This window comes from Idiotropiscis lumnitzeri, chromosome 17 (genome assembly GCF_059441095.1).
Source record: "Idiotropiscis lumnitzeri isolate Australia: NSW breed Sydney's pygmy pipehorse chromosome 17, RoL_Ilum_1.0, whole genome shotgun sequence".
Classification (NCBI taxonomy): Eukaryota; Metazoa; Chordata; class Actinopteri; order Syngnathiformes; family Syngnathidae; genus Idiotropiscis; species Idiotropiscis lumnitzeri.
The window spans coordinates 12785418-12811408 of NC_142407.1; the positions used below are offsets into that span (position 1 = coordinate 12785418).

The 25991-nt window shown below is 41.1% G+C and overlaps 2 protein-coding genes across 7 annotated transcripts in view; both read left to right on the plus strand.

The window, feature by feature from the left end:
- The first annotated feature begins 437 nt into the window (after nucleotides 1–437).
- LOC148320315 (oligodendrocyte-myelin glycoprotein-like) lies at nucleotides 438–4820 on the plus strand. Of its 2 annotated transcripts, none has more exons than XM_088279220.1 (2): nucleotides 438–1487; nucleotides 2494–4820. In XM_088279220.1, the coding sequence occupies exons 1-2, from the start codon at nucleotides 1480–1482 to the stop codon at nucleotides 3740–3742; spliced, it is 1257 nt and encodes a 418-aa protein (XP_088135346.1). In that variant the 5' UTR covers nucleotides 438–1479; the 3' UTR covers nucleotides 3743–4820. The 2 variants fall into 2 exon arrangements, with proteins under 2 accessions (XP_088135346.1, XP_088135347.1); XM_088279221.1 differs by having other exon boundaries at nucleotides 2497–4820.
- Nucleotides 4821–14005: 9185 nt separating this feature from the next.
- LOC148320316 (RNA-binding protein Musashi homolog 2) overlaps nucleotides 14006–25991 on the plus strand; it is a 185264-nt gene continuing 173278 nt past the window's right edge. For 3 of the 5 annotated variants that reach the window (XM_088278933.1, XM_088278934.1, XM_088278935.1), the window contains exons 1-5: nucleotides 14007–14227; nucleotides 14533–14573; nucleotides 14937–15018; nucleotides 15509–15593; nucleotides 24380–24421. In XM_088278933.1, coding sequence (XP_088135059.1) covers nucleotides 14166–14227; nucleotides 14533–14573; nucleotides 14937–15018; nucleotides 15509–15593; nucleotides 24380–24421 — 312 coding nt within the window. In that variant the 5' untranslated portion in view covers nucleotides 14007–14165. Of the gene's footprint in view, nucleotides 14228–14532; nucleotides 14574–14936; nucleotides 15019–15508; nucleotides 15594–24379; nucleotides 24422–25991 lie in introns of all 5 variants that reach the window. The other 2 variants (XM_088278936.1, XM_088278937.1) reach the window with 1 other exon arrangement.

A 25991-nucleotide genomic window follows, 5' to 3' on the forward strand; every position in this document is an offset into this window, starting at 1 on the left:
GGAGGCCTGATCGTGTTCTGTGGCGTTCTGCTGCTGTGCACTTCAATGCTGACCTGCAAAGTGTGCCAGATGCGCAAACGCATCAAGATGCTGGGAAGCGACTCGGCAAAGCCAATGCAATCGGACGGCAAATACAAAAGTAACTCGGAGACGGAAGCCAAAGAGACCAGTATGTTACTGACTGACTTGAGTAACACACAGAAGGAAGTGGCGAGCAGCGTGCCCGAAGAAGGTGTGACGGTACGTGAGAATGGAGAAAAGGGAGAAGGGAAGCGGAAGGAGGCTCGGGAGACTGCAGGAAGTGAAGCGGCTGCTGATGTCACCCCAGTTGTTGATTCAGATTGTCTGACGCAGCAAAAAGATGTTGATGCCAACGCTTCGGCTGCCCCGTCCCCTGAAAGCACGCACGAACAAAAAGAACTGGTTTAGCATTCGATGTGTGTGTGTGTGTGCGTGTGGCCAACTGGGAGTTCCTGTTAATCACTTGTGTTTTTACAAAGTTTTGCCAAATCGCTAATTTTATTTTTCCAGCAGGTTGTCCAGTCCAACTTTTTATTTTTTTAAATTTTTGCGCAAGATATTAACAGTGAACCCCTGACATATTTCCGCTTTGTTGCATGGAAATTCACACATTTCCTCATTTCGGGGGGTAAATCATCCCGTTTTATCTGCGGCCATTTTGTCACTTCCGATCACGACCAATCAGGGCTCATCTTCAGTGAACAAGTGAGCCGTGATTGGCCGGAGCAACTGTGATGTCATTTTCAGTCGACAGAAGTGACAAAATGGCCGCCCTCTGCGACGCCGCTTAAATCCTATTCCATAAGCGCAATATTCATCCGAATGTTTAGACGAATGAAGACGCATAAAACATATTCTTGTAAAGCTTGTTTTTTTTTTTCTTGACCTCCTTCAAACAAAAGAATGACTTCTGTTTTTGTGTATTTGATTTTGTGAAAGACAACAAACACGATGATGCGCTGCATGAGAATCTAAATCGGAAGTCTTTATTTTTTTATTTACATTTAGCATGATTGCTCGTTTTATTCAGATTTAGGTGATAACAGACTAATTTCTTTGCATGACCGGCAGACCGCTCAATCGAGCATCCGTTGTTCAATGCGCAAATAAAGTGTGAAAGACGCCAGATTGAACAAGGATTGATGAGGAGTTCTCCTTCCGAGGTGCCCGCCCCTCTATTATGTATTCCGTGATTCTCTCATTCCCCCCCCCCCAAATTGCACCCCACTTGGAAACACGCTCCCCACCACTCAGCAGCTTCAGCTCGGAAGGATCCATCTCCAGAGACGGGCGACATCAATTTGAGGACAAAAAAAAAGCGGCCCATTGAAAACTTCTTAAGCAACACACACCGGACGCGGTCGTGTGCAAGGGTCGCATTCTTTTCCAAGCCGGCTTGTCTCAAGGTTGGAAGTGTGAGTTTCTGCACACAGCACAAAGGAGCCTTGAAAAGTCAAAATGAGAAGGTGAGTCCTCAAGTTTTTGTTTTTTTTTACTCCAAAACATATTGAGTTTACGCAAATTTGGAGTCGTTTGTGAACAGCTGAAATCTTTGTCAGCAACCTGGAAACGGGATATATTTATATTTGTATATATAGGACATATGCGTTACTCAAGCTTTCACTTTTGCCTCATTCGCTGCCATTGACGAATATAGAAGCCAAAAAGTACAATCATTTTATCTGGGCCGGCAGTGAATGATTTAAATGTTGCAAATTTCACTTCTATTTAATTCAGTGACTCGTGTCAGTCTTTGCGAATGGCGTTTATTTCAAACTCATGGATCATACCATTTGCGCAGTTAAGAGTCTTAAATGACGCTTCAAATTTGCTTCATGAACCAGCTGTTGTATTTTTGAGTTGGTTTAAATAAAGGGTTTAAAAAATGGCAAGTTCGTGTGCTTTCAGCCCAATTTTGAACAGAGAGCGCCATCTACAGGAGTCCAAAAATACTACAACTGGTTCATGAAGCAGAATGGAAGCTTCATTTACTTAAGACAAGAAATCTCACACATTTATGCGATATTAAAAAAAAACACTTGAAGAACTATACACACACGGCAAAGAGATAAAAGATAAACTTGAAATATCATGCTACTTTTCTACGCAACATCTTTCTGACATTGCACGCAAATTGAACCTTAACCGATTTCGAGCGGTATGTAACCCGACAGGAAAATTTTCCTCCGGCTTTAAATTGCCATCCAACGTGATGGTGTTTACCGGCAAACAACGCGCTCGGCTGCAAGAATGTGTGTGTGCAAACAAAACGAGCATGAGAGGGTCGGCTTCAGTGCTGTCAAACCAACCTGCCGTTTGCTACCAGGGAGTCAACGGAGCGTAAATATATTCCCCGTATTCACAGCTCGCACCGCAGGCATCAATCTTACTTACGCAGCACGCTCTCCTGAGATGAAGATGCTGCGTAAGACAAACCATAATAGTCTCGCTCTCTCTCTCTCTCTCTCTAAGCAGGCGCGCTCTGCAGATTGTGTCCCCTAATGAGGCCCCTCTGGAGCTCGTGCTCGTCTTGTTGCTGGGGTTACGAGCCCTGGCCGTGTGCCCCGTCGCCTGCTCTTGCGGCCGCAGCCACAGGGACGTGGACTGCTCGCGGAGGGCCCTGCGAGAACTGCCCGACGACCTCCGGCGCGACCTGCGCTCCCTCAACTTGTCCCACAACCGACTCCAGAACCTGGACGGCGCGCTGGCCTCCTACACGCACCTCCGCGTACTCGATGTGTCGCACAACCGGCTGAGCCGCCTGCCCGGACGCTTGCCTCGCTCACTCTGGCAGCTCCACGCCGCCTCCAACCGAATTCATGTCTTGGACAAGAACGATACGGTCCACCAGTGGAACCTGAGGCTGCTGGACCTCTCCGACAATAATCTGGAGAGGAGCGTTTTTATTAACAACACGCTGAGCAATCTATGTTCGCTCAACCTGAGCCACAATCACCTTTGGACTTTTCCGACCAACTTGCCCACACGCGTGGAGATCCTCGACATCTCCCACAATTCTCTTGTGAAGATGCTGCCGGGATCACTGGACCGACTTCCCAATTTATCCCTCTTCTACGTCCACGCCAACCGTCTTTGCGAGCTCCCCGTCGGGGTTTTTGACAAGATAACGTCGCTTCGGGTTGTCACGCTGGGCAACAACCCTTGGGCCTGTCACCTGGAGGCGAACGTCGCCTACCTCCTGTCATGGGTGCGACGTACCGCCGCTCTCGTCTTGGGCTGCCCCTGTCGCCCTCAACCAATCTGTGGCGGGGTGAAGACGGGACGCTGGAACATAACCTCGCTCAGTCTTCCGCCTTCGATGGCGAATACTCAAGTATCAAGTGAGCCCAAAGGCGTCTCGCAGAACTCCACGAAGGCAACGAGCACAAACATTCTGGATACTTCCGTTTCTACAGATCATTTCCAGAGTGCTCCTTACGAAACCGCGCCTGGTCTCTCGATCACATCCTCAACTCGAGACATGAGAGACGTGACAAGACCAACGAGGATCACCGACGACTTCCTTGCAACAGAAAGCGCCACCACCCGAGTCAAGAAGACCAGCACTCTCCTTACTGTGAGTGTTTGGACGAAGGATTCCTCGGTTTCCGGCAGTGTCAACAATCTCGGTCAAACGCGGGCCGGCTTCTCCTCACCCTTTCTCCTGTTCAGTTTGGGCTTCTTGTCCTTCACGCTGCTACAAGGCTTCTTGAATGTGTGAAAACACAAAGCTATTTTTAACATTGAAAATTTGTCTTTATAAGTAAAAGATCCAACACATCTATTTTCACCCCAAGTCATAATGTATGAAGGGTTTCTCAAAAATGTGGGACTACCACTGTTCAAGATGACCACACAACACACCACCAAAGCAGTACCAAGGCTGACCTGTAGGGGGCAGTATGTTGCCAAAGGGAGATTAGAATGACCGAAAATGGGAAAAGAATAATAGAGTCACGAATGTCCCTCCTAAAAAATAAGTGCTTTTTATAGTTTAATTTAATTTGTGAATAGACCACAAAACATAACCAAAATAGTTTAATAATGTTTTTACAATTTGTGATTTGAATTAATAAGAAAATAAGTATGCATGTGCTCTTTTGTAGCTTTAACTAAGAACATGGGCTAACTGAAGATCCTCTCAACATAGATTTTTTTTTTCTTGGTTGAGATAGGTCACTTCAACATACTTCAGTGATACCAATCCCTATTCCTGCTTGGGGACATCCGGTGACAACTTGAGAGTTTCAGAAAAATTACAAAAAAAAAAAAGACGAGGGAAGTTTTCATCTTAACACTTGGTGTAGTGTGTTCCACAAGGAAAAAAAAAACATACAAAGGCCAAAGTGAATTTGTGAATAAAAATGTGCACAGGGTAAGTTGTTGATGCCTAACATGTTTCTTTTTAAACACTCCCCCTGAAAAGCCCCGGCACTGATTTTAAAGACTCTTTCTTGCAATGATCAGATTGAGCCACATGATGGCACTACACATCCAAGTACAACTCTGAAAGCTAACCAGAGTAGCCTTCAATAGATTCTCAAATATCTTATTCGGATTTACAAATTGTAACTTCATTCTTACCTTTTATCACAACTGAAAGGATTTATCGGATATATTTAACTTTCTCAGTCTTTTGTAGTCCCAACGTACACAATAGCGGTTTATTAATATATTTTACCAGCCTGTGTTCTGTTATGTTTTATTCTAATGACATCCCAGAAATCATTAACATAGTAATTTGCTGTAGAGCATTTTGGGATTTTATACCGATCCAGCATTTTTGTTGAAGCGGATTTAATGTAGCTGATATAGCAGTTCAGTAGAATTTTTTTTTAATTTAAAATAATATTACAACTTGTATTGTGTATATGCAAATACAGTTCTGCACAAATCCCAATTCTTTGTTTCGTCACTTTTGTATCAAAACCTCTTTTCGGAAGACCTGCACTTTATAAAATCGGACGAGGTGTTTTTATTCGAACACTGGATGATGAATTATTCAGCAACAACATCTCCCACGAGTAAGCATACTAACTAAGCATAAAAGCATTCATCCCAGTCGGTCCTTTCTTTACACTTTATCACACTTGACAACTACCGACTACAAGCACTGCTTTGAAAGGTAATCATACAGCAATAACTCAAATATAAGGCAGTAATGTATAAGACTTGTTTGGTTTTGCGACAGCTGAGGCAAGTTTAGTCAATGAGGAATTTATGAACACTTACCAATTTAGAGGCAAAACCTTCCGCTGACGGCTTCATTGCTAAACAGACAGTGACCCAAAAGCAGATTTGCAAGTCAACAAAAGGTCGGATTCCCCAGAAGAGAGTAAGATTTTTTTTTTAAACTCAGTTTGACTACCTTATTTGTATACCTGTTATTTGCTTCTATCTTCATCCCAACATAATAACACGCTCCTGAAAAATAGTACTCTTTTTTACTTTAGTTCTTCACACCAGCATAATAGATTTGGTATCAAAAGACGTGAACGCCGTAATTAAAGCAAAATGCGCTTGAATAAATCAAATTGAATATTTGCAAAAAAAAATATCCCATTAGTAAATGTTCCCCCTTGAAGGGTATCTGTACTTGTAAATTATTTGACACATTTACTTTTCACAAAACGTTTTGATCTGATTTATGGTCTACGGGAGCTTGTTCACTTTCGATTGCAATTTGCCACGCTACAAAGTCATGCGCAAATACAGGCCGACAGATTTGCAAGGTATGGATCTTTTGAGAGAGGGGGGCGATCACTCTCAGGAATAGCTGTGGAGCTGGAAAATATGGGAAGGTAAGAAAACACGCAACACAAAGCCACGAGCATCGCCCACACAAATAACATTGATCAACAGCAAATTTTAAACTGACAAGGTATTTTTTTTGATGCTCATTTCAAAATGTTTGTTTTCCAGACAAAAAAAAATCCACATGTTGCTGAACCTAACCCTTAAATCATAAAAATTACTACAAAGTTGTAACATTCTGCATTTTTGTGCAGAAAGTAATTCATCAAACACAAACATATTGTTGTGAAATAATCTGAAATTAAAAAAAAATAAATAAAAAAGAACATTTCTAACCTTAAAAAAAACCCACCTCCATAGAATATTTTTCTCAAATTTGTACTTAATCCCCCAGGCTGCTTTTAGCTTCAGAACTTTATGACAGTCTCTTCAAAGTAGTGTACTGTAGGAGGTGGTGCTGCCTCATAGCAGCCAATTATTTTTGGTTTCTCCAGACAACACAAAGTTGTATCAGATTTCTCTTCTCCTAATAACTGACAAGGTGTAGAAGGCTTGTATCATTTACCGCTGCCATTGCCCCCCCCCCCCCCCTCTTCATCTCTCGGTCCGGCCTTGTTTGCTACGTTGGAATGGACTTCCTTTTTACAGCACTCAGTGACTATTATGCTTCATGCACAAGTCGCTGCCCTTTTAATGTTTGATTCTAGTCAAGGAGTCCCTTCAAATTTCACAACATGCAATTATTATACCTATCGCCCACCACATGTGGCCAAAACAAAGGCGGTAGTGAAGGTGAATACAAGGACCCTTTTCTCTTTGGTGAATTTCCCCTTCTGTGATAAATGCGATTAAATGGCCCTTTAAACCAGAGGAGTCCAATTTTTTTTTTCATTTTGACGGCCACATTGAGAAAAAAAAAAAATGAAGGCATTTTTTTTTGCTTATGGTACTGAACGATCTAATTGTCGAAGACACGTTTTGTTAGAAAATTAGTTTCAAATACACTTTAGCATTGTGAACTCATTTTCAAAATTCGAGGCTTCACCCCAGTTGAAGCCACTCCCTCTTGAAGTTTAAACGAAAACTAAACATAAAACAAAGAGAGTTAGCCCACATTTTGCGCATTTAAAGCAACATCAAAGCATAGCTAGCTTAATGCTAAAAACGTCATGTGAAACGCCGTTAGCATGATAACGGTTAGCATCTATGTCACAGTGTTTCAAGGCATTAAGGAAAAATGTATTTGAATACTAGGAATAGGAAGATTACTGAGTCACATACTCTCCTACATTTTTCTCCACGACTTTATTATACTGGCCAAGTCGCGCACACCTGAAGGAGCCATAATTGATTAGTCATGATGCGCAAGCTCTTTACACTCTATTTAATTTCACTAATATAATGTGCCATTTTCCTTATCTTTATTTTCGTATATACGTTATTGACCTCTAAAAGGACAATGCATTATAGTGAGCGATCACCTTATTATATTGAGCACAATAACAAGCATTTTGTACCCGCTTTGACCCGGCTGCAAAGTCACATTATCAATCGTAACCCCAAATCAGGCTGCTACCCAACCAAAGCACGCTCCAATGTTGCACATAAAGTTTATCTGATAAAAGCTAATCTGTATTGACAGCTTGCGTCTATATGCCAAGAGGCTCGCCGTCTCTCTCAGCCAAGAGCAATGTTTTCTCGTCTGGGTGCTGATCAACTAAAAAGGGAATGTGTAGGAATTCGGAAATAACAAGGCGTATTCCAGCCCGAGCCGAGAGACTGATGAGACAGGCAAAATTCAACCCTTCAGCGTAGTTGGGGCTGGGGGGGGCTTGATGTGGTGCATCTCGCTTCTTGTCGCGATGGCGCAGACAAGGCAAGGTCAGTGTTAAGGTCATTGTTTGCAGGATTAGAGAAGAATGCATGGGGGTAGGCAGCGAGAAAAATGAAACAGAAATCATAGAAATGCCTGGCAGATGTAAAAAAATAAAAAAAATAAAAATTATATATATATATATATATATATATATATATATAATTTTCTTTATTTTATTTCTGTATGTTTAAAGAAAACACACATGATTGGTAATAACATATTTTTTAGGGTATTAATAAATGCACATTTTATCGAAAAAAAAAAACCCACAATACACGGTAAACCAATTTTCAGACCAATTAAAATTTTGCAAGTAAAATTCACACATGAAATGTTTTTTTTTTAGTTGTTGATGTTTTTAACTTTAACAGATCATTAACATTTACCATTTTTACACGGATTAGGCACTTCAATCTGAATTCTCCATCTATGCCAAATTTGGAGCCAAACTAGTCAAGCATAATATTCAATATTCAACCACTGAAACTTTTTTTTTCAGTGCAGTAATACAAGTTGTAGCTTGCTTTAAAGTCTTGTGCATAATGTAGGACACCTGTAGCCTAAACAATACATTGACGACATTGAGCAACAATCTAAAACCTTTGTTGGGGTTAAAAAAGATTGCTTAAAAAGTAGGCATGAGCCTGGAATCCAACTGAATGTTGTTTTCATCCCCTACCTCAATCTGGACAGCTCTCCGAAATGTCGACGTGCACCTCGGCCCTCCCGCTGCCTCCCGTACAGGTGACAGGATGGCTCCTCGCAGCGCTAGGCGAGCGTTCTCCATCATGTGCGGCACACGCGCTCTTGCTGGAGTCATCAGAGACTCCAGAGGCTTGGTGGGAGCAGCGGGGGCATGTACTTATCTCCTGGCCCGGTGGAGCAGGTAAATGATGTCATCGTCATCCACTCGTAATTGAGCAGCATTGGCCTAAAGAGACCCACATCGAAATACTTTTTTTTTTTTTTAATTCAAGGTCCAAATGAGAAGACAATGACGTGTTAATCTTTTGAGGCCTTTAAGCGTGATGATGGCGTCAAAATATTGCTTATTGTGAAACCACACATGAACGATTGGCACCCGTTTATGAAGATGCAAAAATATAAGGAAATGACGACAAGTAGAGCGAGAAGGCTTTAAAAAAAAAAAAAAAAAAGGCGTGACAGCTTGCACCGGCGATTCAAATTTCTAATCACGGCACACCGCGCGACCGTTCAGTCGAGTTCGGCAAAAGGCTTTTGGCTTCAAAGCGAAGACTATTCGTCGTTATCTTCGGTCTCGTTTTGAGCACCATCTATTCTGCTCGTTGCATAAACTGCGGTTCACGTCAATGCGATCGAAAAAAAAAGCAAACTCACCATTTAATGCCAGCTCAACCTTGGCAGAGGTCTGCGCTCTCCTAAGTGCTATTCTAGTTTGGAAACATGATCCCACCTTGAGTCATATAGATTGGAGATAGAGCGGAAAGCTCCCATGTGAAACACAATCTGTACTCTTACATTGGTTTTTTTCTTCCGACTTGTTTCCGTTATTTTCATTTTTTTTTTTCTTCTCATGTCGAGCCACTTTCCCCCGCTGACACACATTGGAGAAGGAACGGTGAGGTAGATGTCGGCACCTATGTCGTCTAGTGATGTCATATAGGTACCCAAGTGTATAATGCTTGTGAATTAAAAAAACAAACAAAAGAAAATGTCACTTTTGTTGTACAATGAATGCTTGTCATTAGCCATTATGCTTTTAATTAAATTATTAAATTAATAATATATATATATATATATATATACACCAAAATATATAATAATAATAAATTATTAAATGATACATTAAACCAATTAATTAATTAATTAGTGTACGGAATCGATACTCAATTAATTATATAAGTGGTATTTACGGTCACAATAAGTTCCATTTCCGGTCCCACGGTTATCATCGCAACATCAATATTACACTTTCATTTCTTAGTAATGTGATTAAAATGTCTGCATATCGCATTGGCCCCATCGATGCGGAATGTTAGCGTGTAGCCCCTGGCGCAGCTTAATTAACTCATCTGTGGAGTTAAAGCAGGAATAATGAAAGAAATCATTTATCACCAGAACATCCTCCCCACTGATCTGCCTTTCAAAGAGTTTCTCGATGGTAACCAAGGTGCGCATATGATCGCCACCTCTGGGAAAACAAACACGTCGTTGGTTTGTTTCATTTTGGCCAGTTTCAACTGATCATTTATGGCCAGAATGAGCTTTTTTAGGCGAGATGAAAGGGCTGACAGACTGCAGTTTGGTGGGTGGCTAATTCCTGAAATAGGACTGTCAATTATGCATGTTACGGCCTGGCTTCCTCCCTGCAGTCTGAGGCTTGCTCGCTTTAGTTAAACAGAAAGGGGGGGGGGACACTAGAGGGAGACAGTTTGTGCACATCTGCAGCTTTCACGCTTTCGGAGAACCCCCCCCCCTCTCACCCCAATAAGCCCCCCCAGAGAAAAGCTTGATGACTCAATCCAGAGTGATCAATAGAAAGCCAAAGGATGACATCATGTTAAATTAAATTAAATTCACATTGAATTGTTACACACACATTGCGTTGAGCATCCGCATCAATCACGACAATCACAGCCATAAATGTGAACTCTCATAAACGACGTTTTTTTTTTTTTAGCACGGTGCACAAATCCAACTCGGGAATTAGTGGTGCGAAAGGCGCTCACACATGACCCGAGAACAATTTGGCCAAGGTCAAGGGAAATATTGCGAGGGTTTAAAATGATTACTGCAACAGGAAATAGGCGGCCTGCTCTCCGAAACGCCATCTCATAACTCTGTTGCTTCTCTCACTTTCTTTCTCCTTTCGGCTCTTTCACACGCTATCAATTTTACTTCTCTCTAAAGCCTCAAATCCTCCAGTTTTCATGCAAAGGCTCGATTAGTTACAAGCTCTTCTGCGTGCCGGGTCCCCCCCCCCCCCTTTTGAAAAGAGGTTCATCTTTTGCAATTGAACTGCGGGGATGCATTTTCACTGACACAACTATGCTTTCAGAAATCCCCGCAATCCAAAAATATGACTGTAAATGTTTCATTATGGTTCCACACAGATCGGTTCATAGAATTCCTTGGGCAAAAACTCCAGCGCTGAATATTTTCCCCCGCCGAGACCTTTTAACTCATTCAATACCATTGACGGCTTAATACGTCAAAGGTCCATTTTTTTACTGGGCTGGTCGTGAATGAGTTAAAAAGGCTTCCAAGCCGAAGTAATATAACATCATTGAATCTTTGCTCGCACCTTGTTGTGAAATATATTGGGCTAAAGTATGACATGCTAGCATGATGAGGTGAGCGGGATATTTTATTTTCCTAGCTTGAAAACCTCAAACAAATATTGTGATAGGTTACACTTTCTGATCATTTGATTCGTTCCCAAAAAAAAAAAAAAAATCACAGAATCGAAAGGCTGCGATAACAATGTTTAAAAAAGAAAATTGAATCAGCCGACACTCCATGGCAAAATCCGAGACTTATTTGAGCGGAACAGCAAAGATGCTGCTCCCTTAGTCAAGCCGAACGTGGGGCTTTTCGTAAATAATTTTTGATACGGCATCAAGTAGCAACGGGGCAGGACAATAAAGCGACAAAGTCGACTTTCCTTTCATAGACGATTTCACACGTTCACGTCCTTTGACAGATGTGTGCTTTACTGAATAGCCATGTATTGTGTTTTCTTCTTCTTTTTTTTTTCCTCCTCAATGTGGCCACCTGACTTGAGATATCTGCTCTCATGCCCCCCGAAAAGTGTTGTCATTTGTTTCTTTTTTTTTTCTTTTTATTTTTCTATCGAAGTCTTTGTTTGAAAAACATGCTGCCAGGCCAGATAAGGAAGTCTCTCTGGCAGTGCTCCTCGTGGACAGGCCTATTGACCAAAAGTTCTCTGAATTGAAACGATAGCAAGGGCTCGGTCGTCACATTTCAGGCAGAAGCTTGGGAGGTTTACGTCGAAATATTCACAAGACACGAAGCATTTATTGAAGATTGTATGCCAGCAATCTGGCCTCATTTACAAGGCTGTAAAATTGACAGAATAGAATGTGCAACATTTTAAGCTTGAGTCGTGCTGATGTGGTTGCGTCAGAGCGTCTCGTTGTCGCGCTTTGGAGAATCCTCGAGATGTCTTGTTTGGATACATCCCAGCCACCGGCCGATATATTTAAGCAACTCAAATATCCAGTCAGATCTGTGTCGGCGTAAAGATGAACTAGCATTCATATTTCAAATCATAGCCGCAGTATTTGATTGACGGTTGCCCAAAGCGAAGAGAACAGCTTGAGTTTCTTTCAGGATTTTTCCTGCTTACCTGTAATAACTTTATTGACAATAACATTCTCAAAAAGACTTAAAATGACTTTTATTAATCACGTGGAGAAGAAACAAATATGTGAAGAAATATAAATATCCAATAAAGTTTTCGCATAGTGTATACACCCTAAAATGGAAACTTAAGTACAGCTTTCAGTCCTGTTGACATGTCTTGACTTGGCAATATTCGCCCACTCTTCCCTGCAAAAAATGCGTCAAAAAAAAAATTAGTCCGACATTGTGAACATTATAACCGTATGTATATGGATACGGCGTCAATCCCCGTGGGAAAACACTTCCTTAATGAATATAGACGTGAAAGGCCGTGCCTCCGGGTCGCCACAAAGGATTTGGACCTTTTTTTTTTTTTTTTTTTGTGCACTTGAAACTTGCTTGTATACAGATTTAATGGCTCAGGAGACTCACGCCAAGAGTGGCTAAGATTTTGAACATTTGCAGACTCTGCTTTCTTGTTTATTGTTGACTGCTTTTGAAGTACCCAATAGTGATTTGCTGTATCGATTCACGGACGTAAACATGTTTTAATTTCATCATGTACACGGCTTGGTTAATAAATACAGGCTTGCTGCGTCAATGTATTTTATGGTTCATGCTTAAATTTGGCAGGCTCTTTCATGTGCGCTCACCAACCATAAATCATCCAATAAAACAGGTTTAAATCAGATTTTTTTTAAAAAATGATAATTGAAATATGGGCCTATAGAAGCATATTTGTGACATCAGAAAATATTTGAGTAGCCAACAGTCGTTTATGCATGTATGAATCCATAGTTGTGAAAATGTAACAGTCTGTGATCGCCGACTTGGCTCGAGCTATTATGCGATCAAAACATCTTCCCGTCATTTTGTTGACGTTGTAAACCGGCTAATGAAAACTGCAAATGAACTCAGGGTAAAAACTGAAAAAATAAACCTTATCTGTGACTGTGTCTATTATTTCTATTAAAAGATGCAATAATTCCGAGCAGGAAAAAGACACTTTCATGTTTGTTGTTACCACAGCGAGATTATATGCCTCTATTATTGCATACTTGTTTTTTTTGTATGTGTTGCTGCTCCGTTTGTGTGAAAGGAGCAGTTGTTCGAAGGGTGGAAGGTTTCATAAAACACTAATATAAATGATAATTTCCATTACGCCAACTATTGGGTTACACATTTAATGTTAGCATTGAGATAGCTAACGTTTGTCAGATTAAATAAATGTGTTTTGGTTGGTTATACACAGTAAAATAATGTAATTAAAAGTACAATATTTAATAGCAGTTACAGTGTAAAAAATGTTTTAAAACATTTTTTTTAAATGGTAGACTAAAATTATTTTAAAAAGCGTACGATGCAAAAACAAGATTTTCCAAAACATGAAAATCTCAAAATCATTTGAGAAAAGATAAGACATTTGCCAACAATTTCAATGCTCTCAACATGTTTTTTTTTTCCTTTACAAAATATTTACAAAACTCGAATACTGCATATATTCAGGTTTTAACAGTTATTGCCTGCATGTAAATTTAATCAATGTTGATGACCTGAAGCGTACACATCCACAGTTTACAATGAAAACGAGTTGTATGCTGTGAAAAGAAAAGCCCAAAGGGCCTCAACAAAAACATTAAAAAAATCTTTTCATGGATAAACGCAATTTGAATCAGAATACCCTGTTTAGAAATGGAAATTTAGAAATATTGTTTTAAAATGTTACGCTTGACTTCCCCTTTTAGTAGAAATCAATCTTTTAATTCCACATTAGTGTGTGCACCTGCTTGAAGGTGCAAGAGGACTCTTTCACTTCTCGTGGTTTATTGCTTAATGAAATGACAAATAGGAGGATTGCGTTGCACATTGCCCGAGTTGACGTCAATCGGATTGGTTAGGTGACAGCACGAAGCCCCGCCCACCCTGTGGGCCAAGGTAGAGCGTACTGCGTGAGCGAGGGGAGGGAGGTGAGAGAGAGCAGGAGGAGGAGGCGGAGGAGGAGGAGGAGGAGGAGGAGGAGGGAGGGAGCAGGGGGCTGAGCTGATCCCACGTGTGACGCTGTCGTTCCCGGCTCAGTAATATTCTCATAGCGGGGCTTTGCATATCTCCTGCCTGTCTGTGTGTCTGTCACTGTTACTGTAGTCCCTGCCGATAGTTCGGAATAGCTATGGAAGGAGACGGGAGTCAAGCCACATCCGGAAGCCTAAACGACTCACAACATGACCCGGGGTAAGAATCTTGGAGCTAAATTGAAGCCGCGTTTTGTGCATGTTTCCAACATCTTGGAGAGGACTTCGACTGGCGTGCGGGATTCGTCCACACGGCACGCACTCGCTACCTTCCTTTCAAGGGGCAGTTTTCGAGAGCTTTTAGCGCGAGTGTCCTCCCCCTTTTTTGTTAGAACGCCGAATGAGACTGTTATTAACACTCGGTCGCTCGCGCTTTATCCTTTAAGGTCGCTTTTAGAAGTAGTTAGTCGTCAAAATGGCCGAACTGACATCTGGACTCACTTGTGTTGTGTTTCCCCCTTACAGTAAAATGTTTATCGGTGGCCTCAGCTGGCAAACCTCACCAGGTGAGAGTGTTTTTCCCCCCTCGGACACCCTTGTCCTTGTATTTGGTGTTGTTTTCGTGTTGTTTGTTGACTGCGTGTCGGCGGCGGTTGTCGCCGCGGTGGCGTGCGAATGCGTGCGTGCACGAGTGTGTACCGTGGGATGTTTCGGCTGGTGTGTGCGCGACGTTATTTCCGATCTTCGTCCATCTCAAGTCCTCTATTCGACCCCTATGCGCATCGCGGCGGTGCTGCTGGTGGAGGGGGGCGGGGGATGTGTGTGTATATGTGTGCGTGCGTGTATGCGCGTGTGTATTTATTTATTTTTAAAATGACAACAGCGTGTGCTGTCTGTCTAATGACCCGATGTGTTTCTTCTGTCCACAGACAGCCTTAGAGACTATTTTAGTAAATTTGGAGAGATAAGAGAATGTATGGTGATGCGAGACCCCACGACGAAACGCTCAAGGTAAATAAAATGCTCCTGCACTTTTCCTCCCATGCAGCGATATCGCTTTACTTTTTGTTTCGTGCTTAATCCACTGTTCGTACGAGTGTATGTGTGCGTGCGTGCGTGTGCGCGCGCCTGCGTGTGGTTTCAACAGCGAGCCAGATAAGCTTAAATGCTCGCTGCCGTAAAGCCGCGACCGAATGCAATTTGACATTGACTTTGTGACTGCAGCACAGCGTGGCGAATAGCGTGCTCACTTTCAGTTTCTGCCACAGGACGTCCGCAATCTGGATGATAAACACATGCACTGTACCGCGACTGTTTTTGCAAGAAATAAATAAATACAACAACAACAACAACACTGTAGCGATACTGACGTCGAAGCAATGTGACGTACTATTCAATCTACTTTTGTTTTGCATTCTCTGCAATCACACGTTGTTTAATTTTTTCCATTTGCATGCGTCCGTTTTGACACTGTTTTTTTGTTTGTGTCTTTGCCTTGCAGAGGATTTGGGTTTGTTACATTTACAGATGCCGCCAGCGTAGAAAAAGTCTTAGCTCAGCAACACCACGAATTAGACTCAAAGACGGTGAGTTAATTTCTTTTGACATTTTTGGAAGAACATTTTAATATCTCAGCCTGAATGTGTTTCCAATGCCTGATGGGAACCCCCCCCTGCCCCCTCCCCAACCCTCTTCCCCCCCCAAGGTCACAAATGCATGATGGTCCTTTCAGCACTAATGCTGGCAATAAAACGCAGATCTACTGTGACTATGACGTGTGCACGTTCACTTTTCTGGATGAATGGGACGGACACGCCCCCCTCTTGACTTCCGCTCCACATGCAGCACATGCACACGCGTTCACGAGCGCGCGTTCACGAGCGCGCGCTCGTCACCTTGCTACTGTTGGGCCCAAAAATATCAAAATGTCGGTGAATGGAAGAAAATAGCAGGATTTCCGGGGTTTAACATTCCCATCTACTATTTTAATATGTGAGTTGAATTTACTCCTGATAATTCAGATAAATAAACATTCATTCATGAGTTAGTGCTGCACTACTGTGTATTATTCTTGCTGTTTGAAAATGTGTCAGTCGATGAATAATTAAACAGGCGAGTCATTTTTGAAAGATGTCTGTATAGTGACAGAATAGATGGCTTTTGGGCTCATATTTTACATGGATGGGATTTCTTTGAAATTGGATTCTGCATACTGAGAAAGCATTGTTTACTTCTTGGGCCGGTTAGATTCTCAGGTTAGACTTTGTTTGTTTATTTATTTATTATTATAAAATTTGAAAATATACATCTCAAAAATTGCAAAGACTATAAAAATGCACTCAAGTTTTTATCCTCGCAGGGATGAAGATATTGTCTCTGGCTGTCCATTTGGACTCATCTGAAATCTCTTTCTAGTGAATATCAGATGCTTACAGTATATTTTTTTGCTCTCAGATTAGCCGCTTTCCCGCACTAGTTGCGCTCCTGTCATGTCATGTCGCTAAATTGCCTTAAGCGCAATTTATGTGCTATTGGGGATGAGGTTGATTAGATCACACTTTGTTCCATATGTTTCCAATTAGTCGCCACAGAGAGAAGAAGGAAGTTCTTGAGAGCTCAATGAACAGCAAGTTACGACCGATGCTATCACACAACTCTAAAATCGTGTAGATTTAGAGGGTGCCCGAAGAGACAAGTTGTTTTAAATCGCCTGTGAAATATTGAACAGGCTCATGGCCGCAAAGTTGAAACGGTTACTAACTTTTCTACTGTGAAGTTGTCTCTGTGCTGACAGCAGGTCGCTATTGAGCCGCTCCCGGGAAAGCAACTGTAGTGGAAGGAGTTAAATTCCTTGTGCACTTTTTAATTATTCTGTTAAGCTCTTCATAGGATTTAACCTGAGGACCTTAGGCTCATTCCGTATACGGGACCTCCAGCTGACTTAACTGTAATAACTGGCCCCGCAGTAAACATGCACTTTATTCCGACTACATCGAAGACCCTCTTCTCAAAGAAGCCAGTATGTTTTTTTTTACGAGAACATTTTTTTAGGTGGCTTGAAATGTAGTATTTAGTTTATGGGCTGGTAAATGAGCTGTTCCCTGTATGGCACTTTTCTACCTTATATGCAAGAGAAGACAGAGGAGTTATTCCTCAATCGAAGATAGTATTGTCAGCATTGCCAGCTCAGTTGAAATTAAGGGGAAAATATTCATTGTAAACATAAACAGAATAAAAAAAGAGGACATTGTTCTTGTGTGAGGGGACATGCTGGAATGAGAGGAGAGAGGCTCAGCTGGACTCAAAAGGGAAATGCACGGTCAATGTCTTAAACTGAGATTCCGCCGGGAAGCTTCAAATTCATTTTTAAAATTTTCTTTCAAATTAATTAAAACATTTTTTTTTTTTTTTTAGAATGACCGTTATCACAGTGTTATCGCTGACCTTTTTATAGAGTCATTTTGAAAAAGACAACTTTATTTGCTGTCCTGGGAAATAAAGTATTTGGGATACACAGCATGCATCAAGTATTTTACCCTTTAAAAAAAAATACTATTAATGTCTTTAATGAATAGAAGATTTTCAACGGAACTGTCATTAAAGTAACTCTGCCAAATAACAACAAAAATACAAATGAACAATTATCTTGATCATTAGTTGCTTTAAATTGATTTTATTTTTTGTATGACTTGATGATGGGTGTGGACAAAGATAAAGCATTTTCATGGTGCCGTTCATGCCATGATTGGGCAAAAAAAAAAGTGTGACGCATGCCCATTATATATACGTTTAAATTTATCAAGCTCAGCTGGCTTGTGATTCAGACAAATGTTTGATATGTGATTGACACACCAGCCTTGCGACGTGATCCTGATGACTCAGAACACATTCAGAAATAGATATTTCCCAGCTGCTAATGTGCTGTCGAAACGTGCCACGGAATAGAACAAACCTGAGGCAGCTGGCAGTGTGTTCTTCCTCACCATTAGTCACTGGCCACTCTCGTTTCTTGTGTTCGCTCAACAATCGCACGATCACGATGCATTAGGATCCGTCATATCTCTTGCCCAGTTACTCAGCACAAATTGAAAGGAAAAGAGCAGACTTGCAAACATTCTTGATTTGTGTGCAGATGTTTGATTCGATAGAAGCGTTGGACTTTACGCGGCCGTCCAGTGAATCCTTCCTGTCACGGGTCACCTTGAACGGGCTGTCTGTGAGAGGCCGCGGGGGCTGTGACTGTGAACAAGCTGAGTCATATTATGAGCATTCAAAGAGGGAATGCGGAAGAAGTCATCCCTCATTTACATTGGGTTTGAGTTATTACTGGATCTATGAATTTATTTAGTCAACCAACATTTATATATATAAAAAAAAAATATATATATATATATATATATATTTGTATTTATTTATATATATTTATTTATTTATATATATATATGTGTATATATATGTGTATATGTGTATATATGTATATATATATATATATATATATATTTTAATATATTAATATTGCGCTCCTTTTTTTTCCCCAACCGGTTATGAAAACACTTGGATGGAGATATGAACAAGACATATGGGGAAGCACAGCCTCAGGCATCACAACACACATGCTGGCAATTCAGAACATATTTCTCATTTCCCCCATTGCTTTGTTCAAAATATGTTTGCCCCTGACGATGTTTTGGAGCTCAGGCGGGCATGAACACTTGAAGAGCACTTTAAAAAGCAGCAGATTTATTGCTGGAAGATTGATTGCACTTTAATTGCTATATTATAGCAAAAATAATGGATCTAAAAAATCTACACACCCCTGTTTGAATGCTTTTTTTTGGGGGGGGGTGAATTAAGGAAAATGAGAGCAAGACAAGGGATTTAAAAAAAACATTTTTCGGCATTACTCAACTGGGGGAAAAATATTTTTGAGAGGGGGAGTAAGAGTAAACAACTGAAATAATGCGACTGCACCAAATAGGCACACCCTCTTCGAACTGGTAATGTGGCTTTGCTCAGAATTAACCAATCACGTTCATTAAAAAAAAAAACACCCCAACAAATGCAGAGAGTTTCGATCTGGAGGAGGATTGCCGCGATCTGCAAAGTTTTAAGTCGCATCAAAAATATCGGTCTTATCCTGAACGTACGACTGAACGTGGCTTTCAACTTGTGTGCTTCACGAGTGACCCCGGGTGACCTTTTACGCTTTGCATGAATGCTTTTGCTATATCTGAGAAGATAGTTGTAGAGTCGGAACAATTGAGGAGCAGTCCAGAGAAAAATCTAGCCCATATTCATCACCTCGGATTTGGAAAGAAAGTCAAATCAATAATGTGAACTCTGATGTGCCCTTGCATTAGCAGGGGCGCTGTCTTGCAGTTAATTATGGCTGAAAGTGTGATTAGTTCACGCTGCTTCCGTGTCTTCTGTGTACTGTTGGTGGAGTGGGGGGGGGGGGGGGGCTGCATCTAATGACTATTTCTCTTTGAGCTCATTCCTACATTCCACTTCCTACATCATTTTCTCCACGTCGATTGCGTTTCTCATGCTCGACCCAAATGGGTTGAATGGTGGAAGAATTAGTCATAATTTTTAACATTAATATTCAAATTGTTGTCTGGAATTAAAGGGGAAATCAACCCTAAAAGAATTATTTGCAATTAAAAAGTAGTCTAAACATAGCATTGTAATTGATCTTGCGTTTGTGGGATATGAGTTATGCAACAGAATTCGACCCTTTTTAGCCACGTCAGGGGCAGCGGCCTTTTTGTCACGTCTGTCGACTGAAATGACATCACAGTTGGTTAGGGCTCAGATAACGACCAATCATGGCTCACTGGTTTTCTGAAGCTGAGAAAAGTCATATTCCACAAAAGCATTATTAATCAGAATGCCGTGTTTCGACTAAATAGGCCTGCATAGAACAAATTGTTGTAAAGAAAGAAAAAAATGAGGTTGACTTGAGTTTTAATTTGTGAATTGTCAGGGTCCTGTTTTTGTAGACGGGCGCCGATTTGTTCGATGTAAAAACAGGCTCATCTCAGACACAGATGCATCATCAGGATTGGCCGACTAAATAATCCGCAAGGGGCCCATCTTGCAATTTTTAAACAGTCGATGCAAACGACAATTTTTGAATGTGATGTTTGAAAAGTGAATTCAGTTTGACATTCCTCCTTCCTTTTCAAAAAGATTAAAGCTCAGTGAAATGAACTGGAAATTGTAAGCCTGCAGTAAAGCCCGTAACGATGAGGGATGGTGTCTGATACATTTGTTAAGCATTGGATGATTAAAAGTTGTTTACAGAAAAAAAAAAAACTTATATACTAGTCGATCCTTCTATCCTGTTCGATTATCGGCATACCTTATCACGGCAGGTGTGCGATATCGTGTACATCAAAATATATCCGACACACTGCTGCATATTTTTAGTAAAGGTCAATGTGTTTGTTGTCTTTGACTTTGGTGAAATTCTCATTATTGATTTAGGAGCATAACAAACGGCCACTTTCAGGACTTATTCAGCCGCAAAGATCAGCGAAGAATGACAGCCCTGATATGAATCATTTACGCTTTAATATCGTGTCCGTTCTGTTTGCTATCACGCTCAAACACCTGTGGAACTCCTCACAGCCCTAAATTGGGAGAAGCTGCACGCTTTGATAAGCCGGCTCCTTTAAGCTTAAACACCACGCCGTTGTGTGAGGGCAGATCTGTGTTAATCAGGAGTTTACCCGAGAGCTGCATTGATATACAGACAATTTTTTATTTCTTTATTTATTTTTTTGCGAAAGATTTCTCAGATATGTCCCGTTTCTCCCGCTGATCTGGCGCGGTAGCACCCGGGAGGGACCTTGTTGTAAAAGGCCGCACAAGATAAAAGATGGTGGGTTAGTGGCTGTGGGGAGGTCGTGACCTCTCGGTCTGTTCTCATTTTTATTACTTTGACACTGCAGGTTGTTATGATGTCTCGAGGGGACCCACTTTTTTGTTCCATGCGTTGCACTACTTACACAAAGCGCCAGTATGAATTTAGCAAATCAAATAAATGTGTGTGTGTGTCTCAATGTTTTTTTTTTTTTTTTGCTCAATAAATGCAAAATGAAAATCACACCTCACTCAGCAGCTGCCACTAACGTGCAAAACATGGAAATACTGCTCTGATTAAATCTCTAAGTCGTGCAATACCATCCCGTATAATAAACATTCCTGACTGCACATGTTGCTCCGTACTAAATTCCGTTCTCGCTGCCCCCAATGACTTTTTAATAAGTCAAGGTGTGATAGTTTTATAGAATGTATTCACAACAACTCGGAGGTACACCGTGAGTGTAAATTGACCCCCCCCCCCGCCCCCTTGCGTACCGTCGGTACAGTAACATAACAACCCAATGACCTTCACACATCCACGGGTGGAAAACAATAAACAAAAGGTAAATGTGAGGTGTTAAGCTTCTTAATAGCGCTACTTGCCCGTATTTGCGAAGATAATCCCGCAAGCAATAAAACCTAATGTTCCAAGGTGGAAGCGCATTCCCATTCGCTCTATATTATTCCTTCTGTTCCAATCAGGGCTTGCTTACTGGCTAGTTTAAGTGTACTTTACCTGCCTAGCCTAAAACGATTACTATTTAAAATGACTCAACTTGAATTCTTTTTATGTCTTGAATGTGCGTTTTGGTCCTTGTCTCGCCCACCTCTCCGCAATTTCATTCCGGCGCATCTATTTTAAGGCTTGCCAAAAGAGGCTTAACCTTCTTGGCATTTATTATGCAGCCGGATCTTGCCATTTTTCTCTCAAACCACAAAAAGTCAATGGGGCAAAATATTAGTAAACCGCTAATATGCAAATGATCCTGAAGATGATCCAGGTGAAACGGAGACGACGTAATTTGTGGCACTCTGGTTATCCGGTGCAAAAGGGCAGTGTGTATTTTTATTATTTTTTTTTTTTGCTTGATGGCCTTGGGGGGTGGGCCGACAGTTTTGAACCACAAAACTACATATGCATGAGTATGTAAAAACATGGGAAACAATCGCTACACCTCACCTGCCCTTGATTTCACTTTCCTCAAAGGAGCAATTCATCATAAATTGTGACCTAAAAATGTACTGCGGCAGTATTTCTCCAAAGAATTGGATCGTCGGTGGCTAATTTGTCTACATGACTCCGACAGTATCATAGCTACATTCTCGATACGGTTTTTCCTTGTAGAAATGATGTGAACAGACAAGCCGTAGCGTTCTCGCTTTACACCGTTTTTAAAGGGACGGGAGGATGATATTATAAATCATACAAATACTAAATACAGTAACACGAGGCTCCTGACCTAAAAGGAGGATACAGTAGGTCAGCAAGCACTGGAATTTGCTATTCCAAGCATGACGTGTTGTCTTGGCGCAGACAAGGCAGACATCGTAATTGAGTTTCAATTGGTTAAGCCCGAGGCTAAGTGCTAAAACAAATCTTTAAATGAAATTCATTACAATACAAGCAGGGTTTCCATACTCAGGTGTTATTGAATTCATTTCTCATTTTGACCCGATTTGGAGAGATAACAGTAATAACTGAGAGTGGCAGAAATGATGGCAATGACAAAGCGCATCATGCTTTCCCTTCAAACGCATTAAAACCTAGTCAGTCTCGTTGGCTTAATTGAGCTGTGCAGATGCTTCTTGCCTTCATTTTGTTTCTGCTGTTTTTTCCCCAGCGGGGTACGCATTCCTTAAATGGATCCATCTGCACCAAAGGAAAAAAAAAACTTTTAGGAACGCTTTCCGTAACTGCAAATAGTTCCAAATAATAAGCAAACATGAAAATGCCGCGAAAGCGGAACAAAAAGACATTCAGAAATTCATTGCTATGCATTTAGGATGATGTTGCTGTGTGATTTATTATAAGTGCAAGGTTGATTGGAATCCCCCCCAACCCCCCAGGACCCCCACACACCCACTTCCCAGTGTGACATACCTTCATGCCAGTGAAATTAATGGGAAAAATTAAGCTAATAACATAACAAGCACAAGACGGGCAAACACGCTCATCTGATGCATCCTGCTTGTTATTTGGAGGCGTCACCAGCCTGGGATTCTCATTTTCTCTGTGTCGTATTCAATCAGTGATTCCTGGTCTGAGTAGCCGTGACTCTCCACTGTAATGACTATGGCTAGTCAAACCGTGGCTGCTGTGGCTGACCTCCACATTTACTTTGGTTTATTTATTTACATTTATTTTAACATTGTGTATGTTTCTTCATCAACTGGCAGGGCCAACATAAATTAATGTCCAGAGTACGCATGGGCATTCGATGATTTCCTCGATGAATATTGGAAAATTAACAACCCATTAATCAATTGTTATTTTTATCGGTTTGTTAAAGAGAATACCTTTCTGAATGTTCCAAATTGCTGTTTTAATAATACTATTTATCACACAAGAGTGCGGATCTAAGAAGTGTGATCGAGTTAAAACTGAATCAACAGTGCCTCTGCTGGTTGCAGCGAAGTACTGCACCCCAGTTTGCCTAAATTGCTTCAAGACGTGATTAATCGTTCAGTCAATTCCACACAATCGACCAAGTTCTTAACGAACAATTAATCGATATTATACCCATCCCATGTCCGGATATTGTTAGACACTGATCAGCAGTAATGAATATGATTTTTTTCCAATGCTTCATTGCCCTGTCAAATTAATGTATTTTATGCCTTGAACGAGACAAAAGAACTCCATCAACTGAGCGGTGACGCGGATCGTAATTAAGGAGACTTGGCCAGCAAATTATCTGTATAAAAGACGACATGATGCAGCTAATTATTCTTAAAATGCAAACCTTTTTGCAGGTCATGCGGTTTTGCCTCCTGATATCACGGACTCACCGACCACTCACAACTTAAATGGAAACAAACCATTTCCGGGTTCAACAAACTGGAAAACTTGTTCAAAAGGGCATAATAATAATATTAGTTAGTTATTTACAATGCCAGTGTTAAAAAAAAAAAAAAAAAAAATTCTGTCCTTCACGTGCACTTAATTTACGATCGCCGTGCCAGTAATCCCATTTCGAATGCATCTTTAGTTGAACAAAATGCTTCCCATTTTTAAAAGCAGACCAAATGTCTTAATGCCAGTTGATTATGCAGCAGCATTTCTGAAACTTTAAATGCTTTGATTAGTTAGTCAAAAGTCACATTTGAATCTGCTTGAATAATTAATTTGTTGCTTTGAAATGCCAATTTTTATTCTTCTGTACACATGATTCAGTCGTGTCACTGATTCCATTTATGTGAAATTAGGAAATAGTCAATGTTTTGCTTTTAAAATATCTTGACATGATGGTTCTTTTATTGCTTGCTCTTTTTCTTTTCTCAGATTGATCCTAAGGTTGCCTTTCCACGTCGCGCCCAGCCTAAGGTAAGAAGAATAAATTGTTCACCAGGCCTTCTCGCAGAAAATGATTATGTCTCGTGTCACCACCGTACCTAATTTTCTGTGGCCGCACAGCAGATTCAAAGAGGCAGTGGTTGTCTGTTTGCTTTAGAGAAATACCTCGCCGGGCTCCATTGTTCCCACATTGTTTCTGCTCTGCACATTTAAAAATATCTCTTCTTTTTATCGTCACTTTTTTCATGCTCCCCCCTCACGCTATTGTGTCGAAATAAAACCATTTCAGTAAATTGATTTATTTGCATTTGGGGACGAACGTACAACCATTGTTTGACTTTGTTGTGACAAAAAAGCTTAAGAAAGTCGAATCCACACAATGTCCTGTCTAATGTGTGCAGCATTGATGGAGAACATCCTTGTGGGATTTTTGATGACATGAATGGCCTGGTCTAAGCGGATTTAATGAGTATGAAATTGGCTTCTTCTCCGATAAATATGAAATACGTTCACTGTCAGTGTTTCTCTTCATAGTCAAAGTGGATAGATTGACAAAAGTCATATAGAAATACTTTTGCAGCATGCAGTCGGCACAATTAGCATGGTGACAAAACTCTAATGGCACTGGAGCTGTTGTTCATGATGCATCCTCTCTTTGCTCTTGATTGCTGGTCTTGAACATCTCTATTGACAATTAAATATGCAACGTGTGCAGATGGTGCTGCAGCACATTCAAGGGCTTTGTTGACATGCCCTCTCACACCACCTCCTCCCCTCAGCGTTTCATGTGAAAGTTGTCGCACACGAGAGTGGAGTGGAGCACTTTTATGCTTTACTATCGGGACCTTTTCACTCCGAATCCAGTTAGAAACGTCTAGGAGATTTTCTCCTTCACTCTGCATGAGGTTTATTAAAAGCGTTGAGATTTCAAAATTTGGTATCATCACAATCAGTGCGCAGGCCTTCAAAGCCAGAAATAGGTCACTGACCGTTTATCATAAGCTTACTCTACCTATCTCTCTATCTATCTATCTATCTATCTATCTATCTAGCTAGCTAGCTAACGCCCTGGCCATCTAGCTATCAAGCTAGCTAGCTAGCTAGCTAACTCCCTAGCCATCTAGCTATCAAGCAAGCTAGCTAGCTAGCTAGCTAGCTAACTCCCTAGCCATCTAGCTAGCTAACTCCCTAGCCATCTAGCTATCAAACAAGCTAGCTAGCTAGCTAGCTAACTCCCTAGCTATCTAGCTAGCTAGGTAGATATAGCTATAGCTAGCAAGGTAGCTTTAGCTATAGCTAGGCAGCTATAGCTGGCTAGGTAGCTATATTATTATTATTATTATTATTATTATTATTATAACAAAGAAAGTTCCACATATTTAGCATTTCAACTGCTTTTGTCCTGCTCGTTTCTCCACTCGTTGCCCGCCTGCTTGGCTGCTTTCAGCTTTGGTCTGAATTGACCCGGTTCGAGTTTAAAGGAGCTCAACTCGGCATGTGCACGAGCGATATAGGCTTGTGGAATCAAATGGTGACGAGTCCAATCTGCACTAATGTTCTCACGGCTAACAGTGACCTCACCGCTAACCCCTACCATGAC